Genomic DNA, 15222 nt, shown 5'->3' with positions numbered 1-15222 from the left:
GAAGTCCTGTCAAAAATGTCTGGGGTAGGACAAATGCCATAAGAAATAAGAAGGGCAAGCACTGTGATTTAAGACTTAATAAATAAATTAATACATTCCCACTACAGTGCATGTTTCTATGTAGAGACTGAGGGATAGTTGGCCTGCACAGGATTTAAAGTGAGTGGGAATGGATGCCCTGAGGTAGAGCAAGTTGGTCTTTGTTTCATGGCCCTTGTTTCAACTGCAACTGGGTGGAAAAAGAAAAATGTATCTGGAGATGCTGGCCAAATGGATTGTGTAAAGAAAAAGATAAAGCAATCAGGATTCCAAGTGCAGTATACAAACTAGGAATTTAAAAATCTCTGATGGCTACTTTTGGCCGAGCAGCACTGGAAGGTATCAGACAACCTCCCTTTAAATGCAAGTTCTGTGATGAGCTAAACTCAACACTGGAATGTTCAGCAGCTTTTCAAATGGTTATTAAGAAAGTCTACAGCCTCTGATACCTGCAACTAGCTGTTCTTCCCATTGGCAGGAATATATGAAACACTTCATTTTCCCCCATTCCAGTAGCCTTTTGTCCTTCAGTTAACTTTTCATAGGAATTGGCAGTGTTGTGCAAGACATGTCTAATCAGGCTTCTACTGAAATGTCACAACAGCTAAACTTCTTATTTTTAACTTGGGGTGAATTGGTATTGCATCAAGAAATGTCTGGTAGTTTTTCTTTATATAGCCTTTGAATTTTGTAAGACAGCTCAACAGTGATGGATGCTTGGGTTCATTTGCAAACTGAGTTTGAATTTCTTGGCTTTCAGGGGCGAGACGGAACATCTTGCTGTTTGTTAGTGTGCACTGTGCAATGTGCTTATTGCTCATGAGGCTGGGCCGTCCCCAGCCAAGAAAAACTTGCAGATTGCAGCAGCATCCACACATGCTTTTGCTGTGTGTACTTTCTGAACAAAGGGGATTACAAACTGTAAAGGGGAAGCTCCTCTTCCAGAAATCTTCACATGGACCCTGACATCTGTTTGGAAGGCTGGGCGCTCTGAGACCCGGTTCTGACGTGCCATTCCCCAGAAGAGCCATGCTGTGATCAGAGACTCCAGTCTGCATGTGTGTAGGCTGCTTCAGTGCAGACCAAAATCACTGATAAACTGCCATTATAAAATGTAAGCTCAGCTGACTAGGCTGCTTTCTGGGCTGGTTTTCTCTCCTGCACAGAAACGCTCTGCCTTCACTGCTGCACTACCTGGAATTACTGTGTAGGCATTTCTACAGATGTACCAGAGATAGCTTTAATACTAAGTAGAAACTTGTTCCCACAAGCAAATTTTGGCTTGTCATTTCCTTTGTCATTTGTTCTGAACAAGAACAGACTATTCAGGCTCCTGGGGACTGTCTCCTGGCTTGTCCCATGCTTATGTTATCCTGGAAACCTTATTCTGCAGCTGCTGGGAATTACTCAGTGAAGTAGATATTTATTCAGGACTAATAAATTCTTGGTGAGCTGCTCATGATTTGATGCTGTCAGGTAGCTTGTGCAGGTGCCATTTGCGGCAGCATTGCTCCTGGAGCGTGGAGTTCAAAGTCCCTCTGTGGAAAGGGACTTTCTTTCCCACAGATCACTCTGGAGGGCTGTTGAGGTGTTTCGTCCACATGGTTCATAGGGTTTATTGCAAGGGAACATACCTGTTCACCGAGCTTGTGAAAATACTGGCTTCTAGTCCTGTTTATTTCAACTGGGCTTAAGCTACAAAGGCAGCAAGAGCCCAGTGCTCTCTTTTTAAGCACCTGTCCCAGCTAAGTCCCTGCTTGTGCCCACACGACTACTGCTTTCCTTTAACATGCAAGATCATTGAAACAATCCTGTTTCAAAGGAGCAGTTGAGAGCAATTCACCCTCTAACACCTCTCTGCCTGGTGGCCAGGGCTGCTTTCCAGGAGATGCTGGTTTGGATCCCCTCAGCTGGAGAGTGTCACTGAACCCACACCTTCTGCTGCCTCAATGAGCAGCTCTTGCTGAACGTCCTGCTCTTGGCACATTAGATGACAGGGAGAAAGAAGCAAGACTGCTTTAAAGAAACCAGGGAATGCCCTGTAAGATGCTTGGGAGACCCAGCACAGTCTGGGGATGCAGGTTAGGTCAGGGTATATTGGCAAGGATGTGCATCCCAGTTGTGGTCCCCATGGCTGTCAGGGTGGGAAGACTCACAGGGATTCGGTCCTCCAGGGTTGGAGAAGCTCTCTGAAAAGTGCAAAAGCAAATAAATGCATGGATAGCCTGGAGGGTGGAGACACAAGCTGCTTTGAGGTGGAACAGCTGGGAAGAAGCACTTCAAACCAAGGAAGTAATGCTCAAGTCTTTCAGTCATGGTTCCCTACCAGGAAGCCTGTGGCAGAGCACAGACTTTGGTTTGACTCTTGGACTCCCAGGGAGCATGGTTCTCTCACCTTTAGCATGGACTGTTAACCCGATCTTCCTGGAAGGATAGTCTATATTTACTCAGTTTGCCGACTCTTTAACTTCATCTTAATTGGATGACTCAAGCTGCTGAGGAAACCAGAAAAATAGGGAAGTATCTGATTTATTGAGATAGCTGGAGCTTTATGACTGGCTGCCCTGCAGTTTGGGGGCATGTACCCTCCTCTCATGGTCATGCATTTGCCTCTGTGATACAAATCCTTCTGCAGTAGAGCAAGGATGTTGAAGTAGCTGTCGGTGCAAAGACTCCCTTTCAGAGCATAAGGCCAAGGTAACTGTGCAATTAAAATGCAAGGAAGGTGTTCCAGGAGGTAAAAGAAACAGTGTTCAGTCTGTTAAAATACTCTCGACAGAATAGTGGAACAGCGAAATTTTTGTCTGCAGCAACTGTGTTTCCAGCAGTCCTTGTCTGGCTTTGGCTTTACAAGAAGTCTGTCGCATTTCCTTATTATTTAAAGGAACAGGGTGAGTAGCGAAAGTGAAAATCGCTTTATTCCAGTACGGATGCCGTGTCCTCACACCCATGGCCCCGGGCTGAGCTGGCTGTCCCCTATGTGGAGCTGCCGCCGCTTCAGAGAGCCGATGTCGCAGGAGCGCGGCGAGCAGGAGCGCCCGGAGGTGAGGGGCGGGAGACAGAAGGGGACACGGCCGGCTCCCGGGGGCAGCCTGGGGAGGAGAGAAACCTCAGGGAGTTTATTTCTGCAGGCGAAAGAGCGAGTCGGGCCTCCCGGAGGGGCGTCGAGCCCAGCCGGCCCCCGGGACTGGGGCTCTCCGGGGGAATTTTCAGGCAGCTCCTGCCCGGCAGCGCCGTGACCCGGGCTTTCCCCCGACTCCCGGCGGCTGACTAGAGCCGGCGCTCCCGGAGGGCGGGCACCGCGGGGAAGCGGTGCGGGACGGGGCGGCCCGGTGGTCCCGGGCTCCCGATGCCGGGCGCGGCGGCGGCGGGCGCCATGTGACGGCCATGTGGGCGGCGGCTCCGCCCCGGGCCGCCCCGGCACCTGGCAGCGGCACCCCCGGCCCGGGGCGGCGCGTCCCCTGCCCCGGCCCGCCCCGGCCCGCCCTGCCCTTGCCCTCCCTTCCCTCCGCTCCCTTGCACTCGCACCCCCCGCGGGCCGGGGGAGCCCTGCGGGCGGCTCGGCGGCGCTGGGATGTCGTGCGCCGTCCCGCCGGCGGCGGCGGGGGCCAGCGCGCTGCCCCGGGGCGCGGCGGCCGAGGGCGGCCAGCAGGTAGGGACCGGGGGGTCGGCGCTGCGGGCGGGCACATGGGGCTGAGTCACGCCGGGCAGCGCCGCGTCGGGGGCGCCCGCTGCTCCTGGGCATCGGCCCTTCTTTTCCCGGGAAGGAAAGGCCGCCGCCGTGCCGGCTCTTCCAGGTGGGAGGGCGGGCGAGCTGCCGGCGGTGCGCGGAAAGCTGCCGCGGCACGGCGCGGTCAGCGGCTTTTCCCCAGCCGCAGGCAGCCGGGAAGGGAGCAGGGCTTTCCTCCCCGCTGCTCGCACCTCCGCCCGGTCGGCCGCGCTGGGGCCGGGCAGGTGTAAAGTGCTGCCCGTGGGCAGAGCGGGAGCGCCGGTCCCCGCCTCCGGTCCCCAGCTTTCCCCATCAGCGGCAGTACCACTGCCCGCGGGGCTCGGCGGCATCCCCCGGGCAGCGTGCCGGCATCCGCCCCTCCGCCTCGCGTCCTCCCGTGCGGTGGGGCAGAAGGATGCGCTGCCCTTTGCAGGGACCATGCGGTCTCTGGCAGGCTGGGGATCAGCGCTGTGAAATTGGAAGTGTTCTTTCTCAGAAAGTTGCACACCCGACTTCGGGCATCTCTGTGTGCACCTTGCGAACTAGAGAAGTGTTTCTGGCTGATGTCTTCCAGAGTCATGAAGAAGATGACAGGAAAGTAAGGAGGAGAGAAAAAAATCGAGTTGCTGCCCAGAGGAGCCGGAAGAAGCAAACTCAGAAGGCAGATAAACTTCATGAGGTGAATGGGTACTTGGTGTTTTGCAGGCACAGCTTGGGTACCAAGTGCAGGACTTTACAATAAACAGAAATTCTTAAGTAGGTGTGGGCCTGTCTTCCCACTAATCCCTCTCAGAGAGCTGGGGGTGTGAGGCAGAGGAAGGCGTGCTGTGGGATGCCTGGTCAGGAACTCCCAGACACTGATGCTGCTGTTGGACAGTGCAGCTCTGCCTTTGGTGACACTGCTAGGAAGAGAGAGACATGGTCCAGCCCTTGCCTCATCCTCCCTCTTTTGCTCTTCCTGTGACCACCCAAAGAATGGGATCACAGGGCTCCTTTGGGCTAAACCAAAACCATTTTCTTCTGTATTAGTGTTAATCTTGTCACATTTGCTATGGCAGAGGATGAATCCTTGCTGTCTTACAAGGTAGAAGGTGATGGAAGGGGAGGGGACCGTGCAGTGGCAATGCTGGCTTAAATCAGTTCTAAAACTGTGGTGTCAGCACTGCCACTCAGCAACGGGGTCCCCAGACATACCCAGTTGAAAAGGCTTCTTAGGAACTTGAGAACCTGCAAGCGTGAGAGCTTGGCTTGGCTAGCTGTTACACTTGTATGCTTTGATAAGTAACAGTGCTTGTTAAAAACAAGTGAAATGAAAGTAACTGATTCTTCCAGAAGCTCTTAATATCACGATGTGGTGCAGTTTTCTTTTGTCCCCCGTGCAAACACTGGAAGACAGGGATTCCTTTTCTCTGGTTTTAGATGTTACCTCACACAGCAGTGCTCTTGTAGCCAGGAGTCAGCTTTTGGGTAAGTGTCAGGTTTGCTGCTGCCATTGTGGCTGAGTCAGTTGTTCAGCTCTGAAGGTTCATCACAGGCTTTTTTCTTTCTCACTGTGGAAGCATCTGCCAACAGTTAGCAGAGACTAAGAGGGACAATGTGGGGAGTTTTGGGCTTGGTTTTTCCCAGATCTCCTCTGAGTCAGCGCCTGAGAAAGCCAGGTGCAGGGTACTTCTGAAAAGGGGTAACCCATGACTTTTTGGAATCATTTTTAGGCCCTGTGCCATCCTGCAGCCTCTGATGTTCCTCCTGAACTTGAAGATCTTCCTTGTGCTGAGAATCTTCATTCTGAGGCACACAGGTTTTTCCAGGTGTAGGCAGATATGGTTGAATAGATGTTCTTAGCAAGAACAATGTGACAGTCTCACCCCTGAAAATGGGACAGAGAAATGGGACAGTAACACTTCTTCCAAAACCCAGGACCATGGGGTTTGGGGCAACGAGAGACGAGCAGAACGACAATCAGGGTCGGACAACTTGGCTGGAGTTTGGCTCCAAAACTGTGTTAGGAGGACTGTGCCTGTTTTACTCTGTGAGAGGTGGCACAAGGGTGGGAGGGAGGGCAAGGAACCCAAAGTTCTGCAGCAAAGGGGTCAGAGGCAGTGCCAGGCTGCCCAGAAGAACATTGCATGAGAGGTTCTCCCTGCTGCCTTTTAAGGCACATGTAGGCTTTGAAGTTTGTTCTGAAGCTTTCCCAGGGAGGTGAGATTGAGTGGGTGGATGTTGAGCCTTGGGCCAGCAGCGAGACATCTGCAGGTTTTCAGTGGGCTGGCTCTGAGCTCTCTTCTCTTTGGGATGAGAAGGCTTAGAAGCAGGGACACTTGAGACACAAAAAATCAAAAAATGTGACACAGGAGTCTTGCATCCATCATGTGTATGCTGCAGAGCAACTCATAACTCCCCTGCAGTTAACAGCAGCTTATTTGTTGCCAGAGAAGCCTTAGCTCAAAAGCAGCCAGGTCAGGGATAACCAAGGCAGTGATTGGCCTTCTGATGACAAAATGAGTCTGGCATCAAGCTGGCATGGTGCTTCCCTCCTACTGAGTTCTTGGGCTTCTGAGCAGATGGCTACAAGCTCTGGCAGGCCTGGAGGAGAACAGTGGCCACGCTGTGCTAGCGTGGATAAATGGCTTTTCCCTGCGCTGCCCTGGAGCAGGGGCTGCCCTTCTCTCACCAGCAGTGCCAGGCACCGGGTTTTCCCAGCACCTCTCGGTAGTCAGTGCTTTCATTTTCTCTGATCTCACAGTGCAGAGTCCGTTTTGGCCCTTCCCAGCAGAGGCAGCCCAGGGTGCAAGAGGCCACCATGGGAACACAGCCATCCATGCCTGCAGCTCTGGGCTCCTGGGGGACTCCTGAGGGCCATCGGCACCTCCTGGTCTTCAGGGCCATGAAAGGAGTCACAGTGTGGTCGGGGCACAGGTCATAAAGCACTTGCCCTGTTCCAGCACCCAGGCTGTGTCTGTCTTTCCTCAGCACTTTGTAAGTTGTAGTAAGAAACCACACTGTTTTTCTACAGTTATGTGAATGTACTCAAGGTGGAAGCACTGAAAGGAATGTTTTGACTGTAAGTTGGTTTTTTTTTTTTTTCCCCCCTCCTTCCAGGAATATGAGTCTCTTGAGCAAGAAAATACCTCCCTGAAAAGAGAAATCGGAAAGCTAACAGATGAAATGAAACACTTGAGTGAGGTGTTGAAGGATCATGAAAAGATCTGTCCACTCTTGCACTGCTCCATGAACTTTGTGACCATACCAAGGCCTGATGCACTCGCCAGCTGCCTACCAAGATGAGTGCTCTCCTCAGTCACCTCTAACTGTGATGTGCAAAAGTGCCATTAACAGGAGGTTGAAGAATGGCCTACTTAGGGTGCAGATCTTCCATCGAAGAGGGCTGGACTTGACCACTCATCTCTTCTCCACATTATATGTTATAGTCTTCTGAATCTCAGGAAAACACCAGTATGGAAAAAAAAGACAATTTGAACAGCAGCTTCTTACTTGGTAGACTCTTCAAGCCATGGTTTTGCCTTTGGAAATGTCAAAGTGCCGTGCAGCCCACTGTGGAGCGATGGAATGTAGACAGGGAAAAGTACCGACCTCGGACTGGGATGCCTTCCTCCCACACGTCCACTGCCAGTAACGCTTTGTCACTTGTCACCCATGTATGTCATGATCTGGCTGCTGGGTTTTATCTCTCTAAACAGGTTTGGTTAATAAAAGCGATGTCTCATCTTTATGATGTTCTCCACCTTCTTCAATAACCAATGTCTTTATAGCATCTCTGCTTTTTATTTGCTGGTCAGTGCCAAAGTCTAATGCTAATCTTCCCATCAGTTGTTCTATTATTTACTTATCACCTCTTCATTGGTTCCTCTTTTGAGGTATGTGTAACAAAAGAGTTTTCTTAGTCTTCAGTATTCCAAATCATCAGCCCAGCTGGCATTAGTCCTTGGAGTGTTTTATATCCTAAAATATGGCTTGCCCAGTTTCTAATGATGATTGCTCTGTGTGGAAGAAAAGCAAACAGATGGTTTTACACATTGTTTTAAAAAGCAGATTTTGAAATTTACTCTTAATGCACCCACTGGAAATGAACAAACGTCTTCATCCTTTCCTCATCTTGCTTATTGCCTCTGGAAGATTGTGTCTGTGGATTGAGTTTTGCTAAGCATTCTGTTCTATGTCCACACCAAAGGTGTTTGATAATTGCTTGAAAGAAAAACATTCTGTTTTCTTTAACTTTTTAGTTACAAGAAGGAAGTATGATTGCAGTGCTACTAAGAAATACACAGAAAAATGTGTTTACTTTCTCTGAAGATTCCTAGTAGTGTCAACCTTTAGAAATGTGGATGCTGTAGCTCGGGATCCAGCAAAGAGTCTTTTTCTCACAGTATTTCCCAGTCAAAGAGCACCTTTGGGTAATAAAAATCTCCACCTCTTTGCCAACTCTCTCAATTCAGCATTTGGATTTTTTTCAGTTAAACTCATGGGTTTACTTTCTCCCCTCACCAGGATTGCAGTATTTATCATCAGAATATGATGTGAAATGTCTGAATTTTAATTTTTTTTAAACTTTTTTTTTAGCTTCTTTAGTAGAATGGTGCACTGCTGATCACTGCCAAGATAGAACTGGGGAAACCATGTAGTCAACTCTGCCTTGTAAAGGGCCCTCTTGTACCGATGTCTTAGGCTAGAAACTCCAGATGAGCTGTTGGCTCCCTTAAATTATTTGTTAGGCTGTTACCAAGAGAATTTCCAGAATTTGCATCTGCAGCCTAAATGCTGTCTTCAAAGTTCCTCATGGTCCCTTAAGAACTGAGTCACCCTACAAAGAGAATCTGCTTCAGTCGCTGCCTAGGGAAACAAAAGTCTCAGTACAGTTCAAGATACACATTTTGGATAATGTCCTTGGTACTATTCTGTGTGGCACCCTGTATATCCATCCACACACCCACATTCCCTCAGGCACTGAAATGCCACTGTATAGTTTGGGCAGAGTAGAGATGTAATGGAGAAGGGGTAGCATGGTGGAAAATGAACAACATTCCCTCTGGGAGAATCTGTCATGGTTTAGGATGAAGGGAGAGAGGGAATGTTTCATATCTCATAACTAGGTATGTGCAGCTGACTGGAAAGTATCTAACTGAGGTCAGGAGTGTTACAAAAGCTGGTCTCGCATATGGAGCCCTGTGGACCTTCAAAAATGGGAGGTAAGATCAACCGTCTAGTCCAAGACAGTCCATCCCAGCAGAATCCTTCTAAAGAATTTTGTTCCACAGATGCTCTCTTCAAGAAATAGAGATACGGTTCCCTGGGTAAAATTCTCCTCCTTACACATTTATTCTTCTAAACATCTGTCTAGAAACTGACTTCAGCTTATCACTTGGTGTAATATCCAAGTTCTGTGGCACACTCCCCATCAGCAAGCGATGTTCTTGTTCTGCAGTAAAAGATTCATTCCGTGGTTTCTGCATTGGAGTTTATTGCTTTATTAATTGTATAATGTCTCTGCAAAGTGTACAGGGGAAGACAGCTGAATTCTCAGCAATGTTGTGTGATGGAGACAACAATCTAAGCCCAAGGATATGTTGCTGTTCCTTGGAAGGACTGGGAACCCTGTGGGAGCCCTCACTGTCCCCTCCTTTATCCCAGCACCTCAGGGTGTAGCTCCAGCCTGTGCATCATGTCCATTAGTAACAGTAGGGCGTGGGCTGCGTCTTCCTCCATCTCTTGCACCACTTTTTTTCCCAGGAATATTTCCCAAGGGCCTTTTTCATCATTCTTCTACTTGATAGATAAACTAAGGCACCTCACCAATTAGTATATTGTGTGACTAATATTCAAAGGCAGCTGGGAGCCTCAAGTAAAAGGAGTGAGCAAAATCAGTATCCCAAGCCAAGTAAGTCCAACATTCTGATATGTTTATAGAATTAATGTCATGGCTGAATCAGGGGTCGACGAGGACAGTGAACTGTTAAAGCCCAGGCTTATGTATCTCTACACACGCAGCGATTACGCTTCTTGCAGGAGCTGTTCGTAAGGGTATTGATTTACAGGAACCTTCAAAACAGAAAGTATGTTCTGGAGCCTGGGATAATTTTCACATGAATAGGGAACCAGAAAGGAGAACAGAAAGGAAAAAGCCCATTTGTTAAGGAAGCAACAGAAAATCCTTTTTCAGATCCAAACCTCTTCTTTTGCAGCAGTGTTACACCATCACAAAAAAGGTTTCACATCTATATGTGGCTAAAATCCCACTTGATGTACTGTAGCTTCAAAAAGCTTCCAGTTGGTTTGACTCGTTCCCCACAAAAATGTGGTCTGTATTACATCCACATGATTTTCAGATGCAGGTATATAGGGAAGATCTTTTCTATATTCAGATTATGGTTCATGTGAGGCACACTGTAAATTGCAGTCTTATTTGTGGATGTGTCATGTAGATGAGGGCTGCTAACAAAGCTGGATTTTGCCTCTTAGGTTCACAATGAAGGTTATGGTTTGTCTGGATCCAAGTTAGCGTGGATTCCTTTTTTTGCATTTTCTGTGAGTCTAATGAAGAAGCAAAGTGCTTACTGCGTACTTACCCACACACAAAAGTATTCATTCCAGGAATAGACTGGGTCCAATTCAGCTATTTATCTATTAATTTATTTTGGGTTTTTTTAGGTCAGATTTAAAATGATTATATTTTTAAAAGTTAATTTTAGCCTCCAAAGCTAAAAAAATCAACAGAAAGGCAAAGTCAAGCTTCCCAGAACAGAGATCAATTGTTATACCTCCAGAGAGCTTATTAGAAAGTCTTGCTCTTTCCCGCTGATATTTTACATTCATGCCTGTGAACATTTTTTAAGTGTCTTCATGTACTCATCCAGACTCTTGCTAAAAGTACATCTTTTAAAAAACAAATTTAAACCAGCCTATTCTATACACTTTCTGTTCTTTGCCCTGGTACCAGTTACTGTAATTTAGTGCTCCTTCTGTAGTGCCTCTTGAGCTCATCTGCATTTGGTACTTGCACCAGCCTTTGTATTCTCATTATTTCAAATGCCACTTCTTTTTTCTTCTTCCTGTTTCCTTCTGTTTCTACACAGCTTGCTGACATCACTTAATGGAGTCAGTATTGGAGGATCAAGGCTAATCTGCAGGGCCATCTAGGAATTGCACTTCACTAGTATACTCTGTATATGATTAAAGGCTTGGATGTGTGCCTTGTTTTGTCACTCGAGTATTAGGGAAGGTATCTGTGCAGTCTTTTTAAATGTACTGAAAAGTGGCATAACCTTTACTGTAGCCTATCAAACCCATACTGTTTCCTGTCCATAGATGAATGCTTTGCTGCATGGCATTTGAGGTTTCCATCTGTGAATCAGTCTAGAATTTCTGTCTCAGTGAAAGTGATAGATAAAACAACCATTAAAAAAAATCCCTTTTCTCTTCTTCCCATCAGTGATATAATTCCTGTTACAGGAAGGAAGCATGTCTGATAAGCAGGAGAAGTAGTGGGCTTATTTACTGTCACAAAGACTAAATGTTATTCTCTTTATAGGAGGGTAGGAATTTTCTGTTTGTAAATGCTAGGTTACCATCAAGTGGTCACTGGAGAAACATCTTACACGTACATACAGCATGTGGTGTGGGCACACATCCATAAGGGAATGAAAGAATTTGGATTCTTTCTTTGCGGAAACGTGGGACTTACATTGATTCACTGGAAGTTGAAACAGTCCTACAGCTGCCTCAGAGGACAAGCAGCACTTTACTTACTCACTTGGGTAATATTTAACTCAAGAGCAGCCACAAGCTCACTGGAAGTGGGTAATTCTTACTAAAGAAACCATAGTAACAATCATCCCTGGGATTGCATGCTCCATTTCTGGCATTCATTCAGGTATTTTTTTCCTACACAGCTCCTATGGAAAAAACTGTAATGATAGAGTAGGAATTTTTTTTCACTGCAGAATTTTGAAATCATGACATCAAATTTATTGTGAAAATAGCTGGTGTAGCTTTTGCAAAAACCTGTTTCCTGCTAATTATGTGTTTGGTCTGCTGTAAGGGAATCATTACTGTTCTCCTTAGAAGAGGAAAAGCTAAACCACAAAGGTCTTGGTGCAGAATGAAAACATTTATTCGTGGAGTTAGTACTGAATGGCTACCATGCTTCAGTGTCACAGCTTATCTCATGTGAAGCAGCTTCCTCATGTAGCCAAAGAGAAAATGACATCTGTAAAAGATGTGTTTGCTTTAAGCCTGCAGTAGGAGAGCTTTTATTGTATGTGTTCAGTAGGTTCTACAGAGTGCCAGTAGAGCTTGCTACACCCATCTGGGTGCAGTCCAATTAAACCTACCCCAGACCATTCCCCTCAGAGCACAGTGTGGATAGATGTCTCTAGTCAGGTGGAGAACTTTCTCCTTCAACTGTCTCATAATGAGCTTGTTGTCATGTTTTCATTATTCTAAATTACTAAAATATCGAAGGTCTTGAAATTCTAAGCAAGGGTTATAAGTAGTCTCTCCTGAGATAAGCAGATTATTAAAATTTGTCTAAACTAAATCTTGAGAGTACTAATTTATTATCTATCTTAGGTAAATAATTGACAATAAGGAATAAGCAACAAGACTCTGCTTAAATATTTGATACAATGCCATACAAGATACAATTGCTTCAGCTGGAGATGTTGTGCAAGAACTGGAAAATAGAACTGGCTATTGAAGCTGTAGAATTAGCTGAAGGAAAATGGCAAGTTATTTTTGAAAAGGGAGTTATCAGGCTAACAAATTGTTTATAAGTCTCGAGGACTGATCACAGACCTCTCTTGTTCAGTATCTTTGGTAAAGACTTTGGATACAAAGGGACCATTACTACAGAAGAAGACTGAAATATCCTGCAAAAGAGACTGCCTGGCCTTGCAGATGAGAATACAAATGCCATTATTCATAGAATCGTGGAGTCACGGGACAGCCCATGTTGGAAGGAATCCTGAAAGATCATCTGCTCCAGCATGTTGGGAACAAGGGAACCCAGATGAGATTATCTAGCGTCCTGCCACGATGCAAAGTGTACAGTCACAAACTTGAAGAACAATTCACAAGAATTTCTGTCACAAGGTGGAGATTCCTGAGTCAGAAATGCCAATGGAATGAATGAGGAAAAGCATGTTAGCAACTGATGCTGAGGTGCCAATGCAGAGGGGCAAAAAGGAAGACAAACAGGCACTCAGATGCATAGTGATGGGCTTATTTCTTTATTTGTGTTCTTAAAGAGAGAAATATCAATGTAATTATGCAAGAGTCTGGCCAAACCTCATCTGAAATACTGCATACATTTCTGCTCAACCATGATAAGGAAAGATGAACCAAAACTAGTACAGGTACATAGAAGGGCTACTGGGAAGGTTAGGGAGAATAAGAATCTTTTTTGGTTTTTTGGTTTTGTTTTTTTTTTTTTTTTTTTTGGTTGGTTGGGGTTTTTTTTTTTGAGACTTCAGAGACAAAGTCTGAAAAGTGGTGGGATCATTGTCTATGTAATAACATCAGAGTAAAGATCATGTTAGGGAAAGAGCTGTCATAGAGAAGTAGTAGTGTTAGTAGAAGAATAATAAATAGGTATCATTTGTACTTGGTTTTAAGCTATAAATGTGAAGAAGTTTCTATCTGTCAGAAGAAAGACATCAGAAAGGCTTCCAGCAGAAATGATGTATATGAGCAATTTTGTAGGTTGGCATGTGTGCGTGCAACCCACTTAGTTTTGGGATGAAGGTCGTGTATTTCACGTGGGACAAATTGAATACAGTGGTGATCCAAAATATTTCCTCCTGTCCCAATGTCCTTATTCTCTTTGGAGAAGGCTTGCAATTGAAAGAAAGCAGATCTTAAAACAAACAAAGCAATCGCCTGAGATTTCATTATCCGGAAACTTGTTTTGATAGGAGGTCAGATGTCAGATTTTGTCTGAGGCAGGAGTCTCTTATCAAATTGAATCACTTGATTAGATCCGTGTAAGGAATGAGCAGAAAAGAAAGGGAGTTTTCTTTTCTAAATGCCTAGCATTTAACCATGGTATGTTCCCAGAAAAAAAATCAGAACACTGTTCACAGAGAAACAGAAACAAAATCTAACAGGAATTTGGGGAATTTCCCAAGCTGTTTAGCTGTTTACTTTAAAAGCTGAGTTACTCCAACTTTGCAAATATGCATTTCACAGAAGATTGCAGGCCATTTTTGTTTGTCTTACATCAGTTCATTGATTAAATATATAAACAGGATGTCTTTAAGAGCAGAAAGTTTTAAAACAGGATTTGATACTAAGCAAGAGCTCTTTTAGTTCCCTTTTAGCTATTTGAGTTTCATCTTTGCTTATCAGAGCTGTTTTAGGGTACAGTAATTTCCAAGTGCACTATTGGGTTGTGAGGTAAATAATCTCTAGAGATGAATATTTTTTCTTTCTTTCTTACTGTAAATGACAATAGTACACAAGCTAGAAATTTCCCTTGTAAATTCTGGTCATCCCATTTGTTTGCTAAGTCCCAGTGTGGACTCAGGACCTCTTCTGTCAGTGCACTGAGAGGTTATGCACCCTCGATCATGCCTTTCTAGGGGTAGGTGATTCATCAGCTCTCTTTAAGGACTTGATTAATAGCCAAGAGCAATCAAATATGAAAGAATCTTTTTGATCATACAGGTGAGGAAATTACTGACCACAACTTAGGTATTGTTTATATAAGAACAGAAGTCCTGTTTTCCAGGTGAATAAAATGTTGAGGGAGCCTTCCTGTGTTTGAACCTTTGTCCTGCTGGTACTTCCACGCTTCTTCCGTCTGGAGTTTCAGATCAAAGAGGCAGTGAAGTCGGCCCACGCAGAGCAGCTTGCAGCAAGGACAGGATCTTCCTGTGGACACAATTCAATAGAGGAGCAGAAATGGGAATATGGGTGACTGAGGGCTGTAATATAAAGTTACATAACCAGTCAGGCTTTTCATGAGAAATGCTAAATGAGACTTACATGTGAACTCACCTGTATTTTTACCATCGTGTTAAGAGGCTGTGTAATCAAAACATTTTCTCCATAAATTATTAGATTACCAGCTTTTTACATAATTTTGATTGATATTTTGCAAAGCTCAAAATACTGTATTTAATTCACATGAAAAACAATTCCCACAGTTTTAATTAATTGGTTTTCCATCTTTTCTTTTTTCTGTACATGTCCAAATTCACGAAACACGTATTTGTAGAGAATTACTTTGATACTAAGTTATACATTTTAAAATGTTCAGGAAAATTAAAATAAGGAAAATTAAATTATTTTACTTTTCAAGTACCAGCTGTATACATTCAAAAGAAAAGCCAGATGATGAGTTTTCAATTTCACTTTTATCTCAGTATCTGACATCAGATGCATATGCAGAGACTCTTGGCTGTCGTTTTCCTGGGTTGCTCTCAAAAACTTGAGGAATATACTATTACAAATGATAACAC

At 45.2% G+C, this 15222-nt stretch overlaps 1 protein-coding gene across 2 annotated transcripts; it reads left to right on the top strand.

Moving 5' to 3' along the window:
• The first annotated feature begins 2656 nt into the window (after positions 1 to 2656).
• On the top strand, positions 2657 to 7478 carry BATF3 (basic leucine zipper ATF-like transcription factor 3). Of its 2 annotated transcripts, XM_048299806.1 has the most exons (4): positions 2657 to 2736; positions 2965 to 3083; positions 4323 to 4427; positions 6848 to 7478. In XM_048299806.1, the coding sequence occupies exons 2-4, from the start codon at positions 2970 to 2972 to the stop codon at positions 7031 to 7033; spliced, it is 405 nt and encodes a 134-aa protein (XP_048155763.1). In that variant the 5' UTR covers positions 2657 to 2736; positions 2965 to 2969; the 3' UTR covers positions 7034 to 7478. The 2 variants fall into 2 exon arrangements, with proteins under 2 accessions (XP_048155763.1, XP_048155764.1); XM_048299807.1 differs by lacking the exons at positions 2657 to 2736; positions 2965 to 3083 and adding an exon at positions 3597 to 3691.
• Positions 7479 to 15222: the final 7744 nt, after the last annotated feature.

Source organism: Corvus hawaiiensis, chromosome 3 (genome assembly GCF_020740725.1).
Source record: "Corvus hawaiiensis isolate bCorHaw1 chromosome 3, bCorHaw1.pri.cur, whole genome shotgun sequence".
NCBI classification, from domain to species: Eukaryota; Metazoa; Chordata; class Aves; order Passeriformes; family Corvidae; genus Corvus; species Corvus hawaiiensis.
Note: the sequence above shows the minus strand (reverse complement) of the source record. Positions and strands in the feature narration are given on the sequence as shown.

What these genes read in the sequence shown, in the direction of transcription:
- BATF3 (XM_048299806.1), top strand. Translation starts at nt 2,970, where the DNA reads ATGCCGTGTCCTCACACCCATGGCCCCGGGCTGAGCTGGCTGTCCCCT. An exon ending in GCGAGCAGGAGCGCCCGGAG is followed by an intron (nt 3,084 to 4,322) that starts GTGAGGGGCGGG and finishes GATGTCTTCCAG; the next exon opens with AGTCATGAAGAAGATGACAG. An exon ending in AGGCAGATAAACTTCATGAG is followed by an intron (nt 4,428 to 6,847) that starts GTGAATGGGTAC and finishes CCCTCCTTCCAG; the next exon opens with GAATATGAGTCTCTTGAGCA.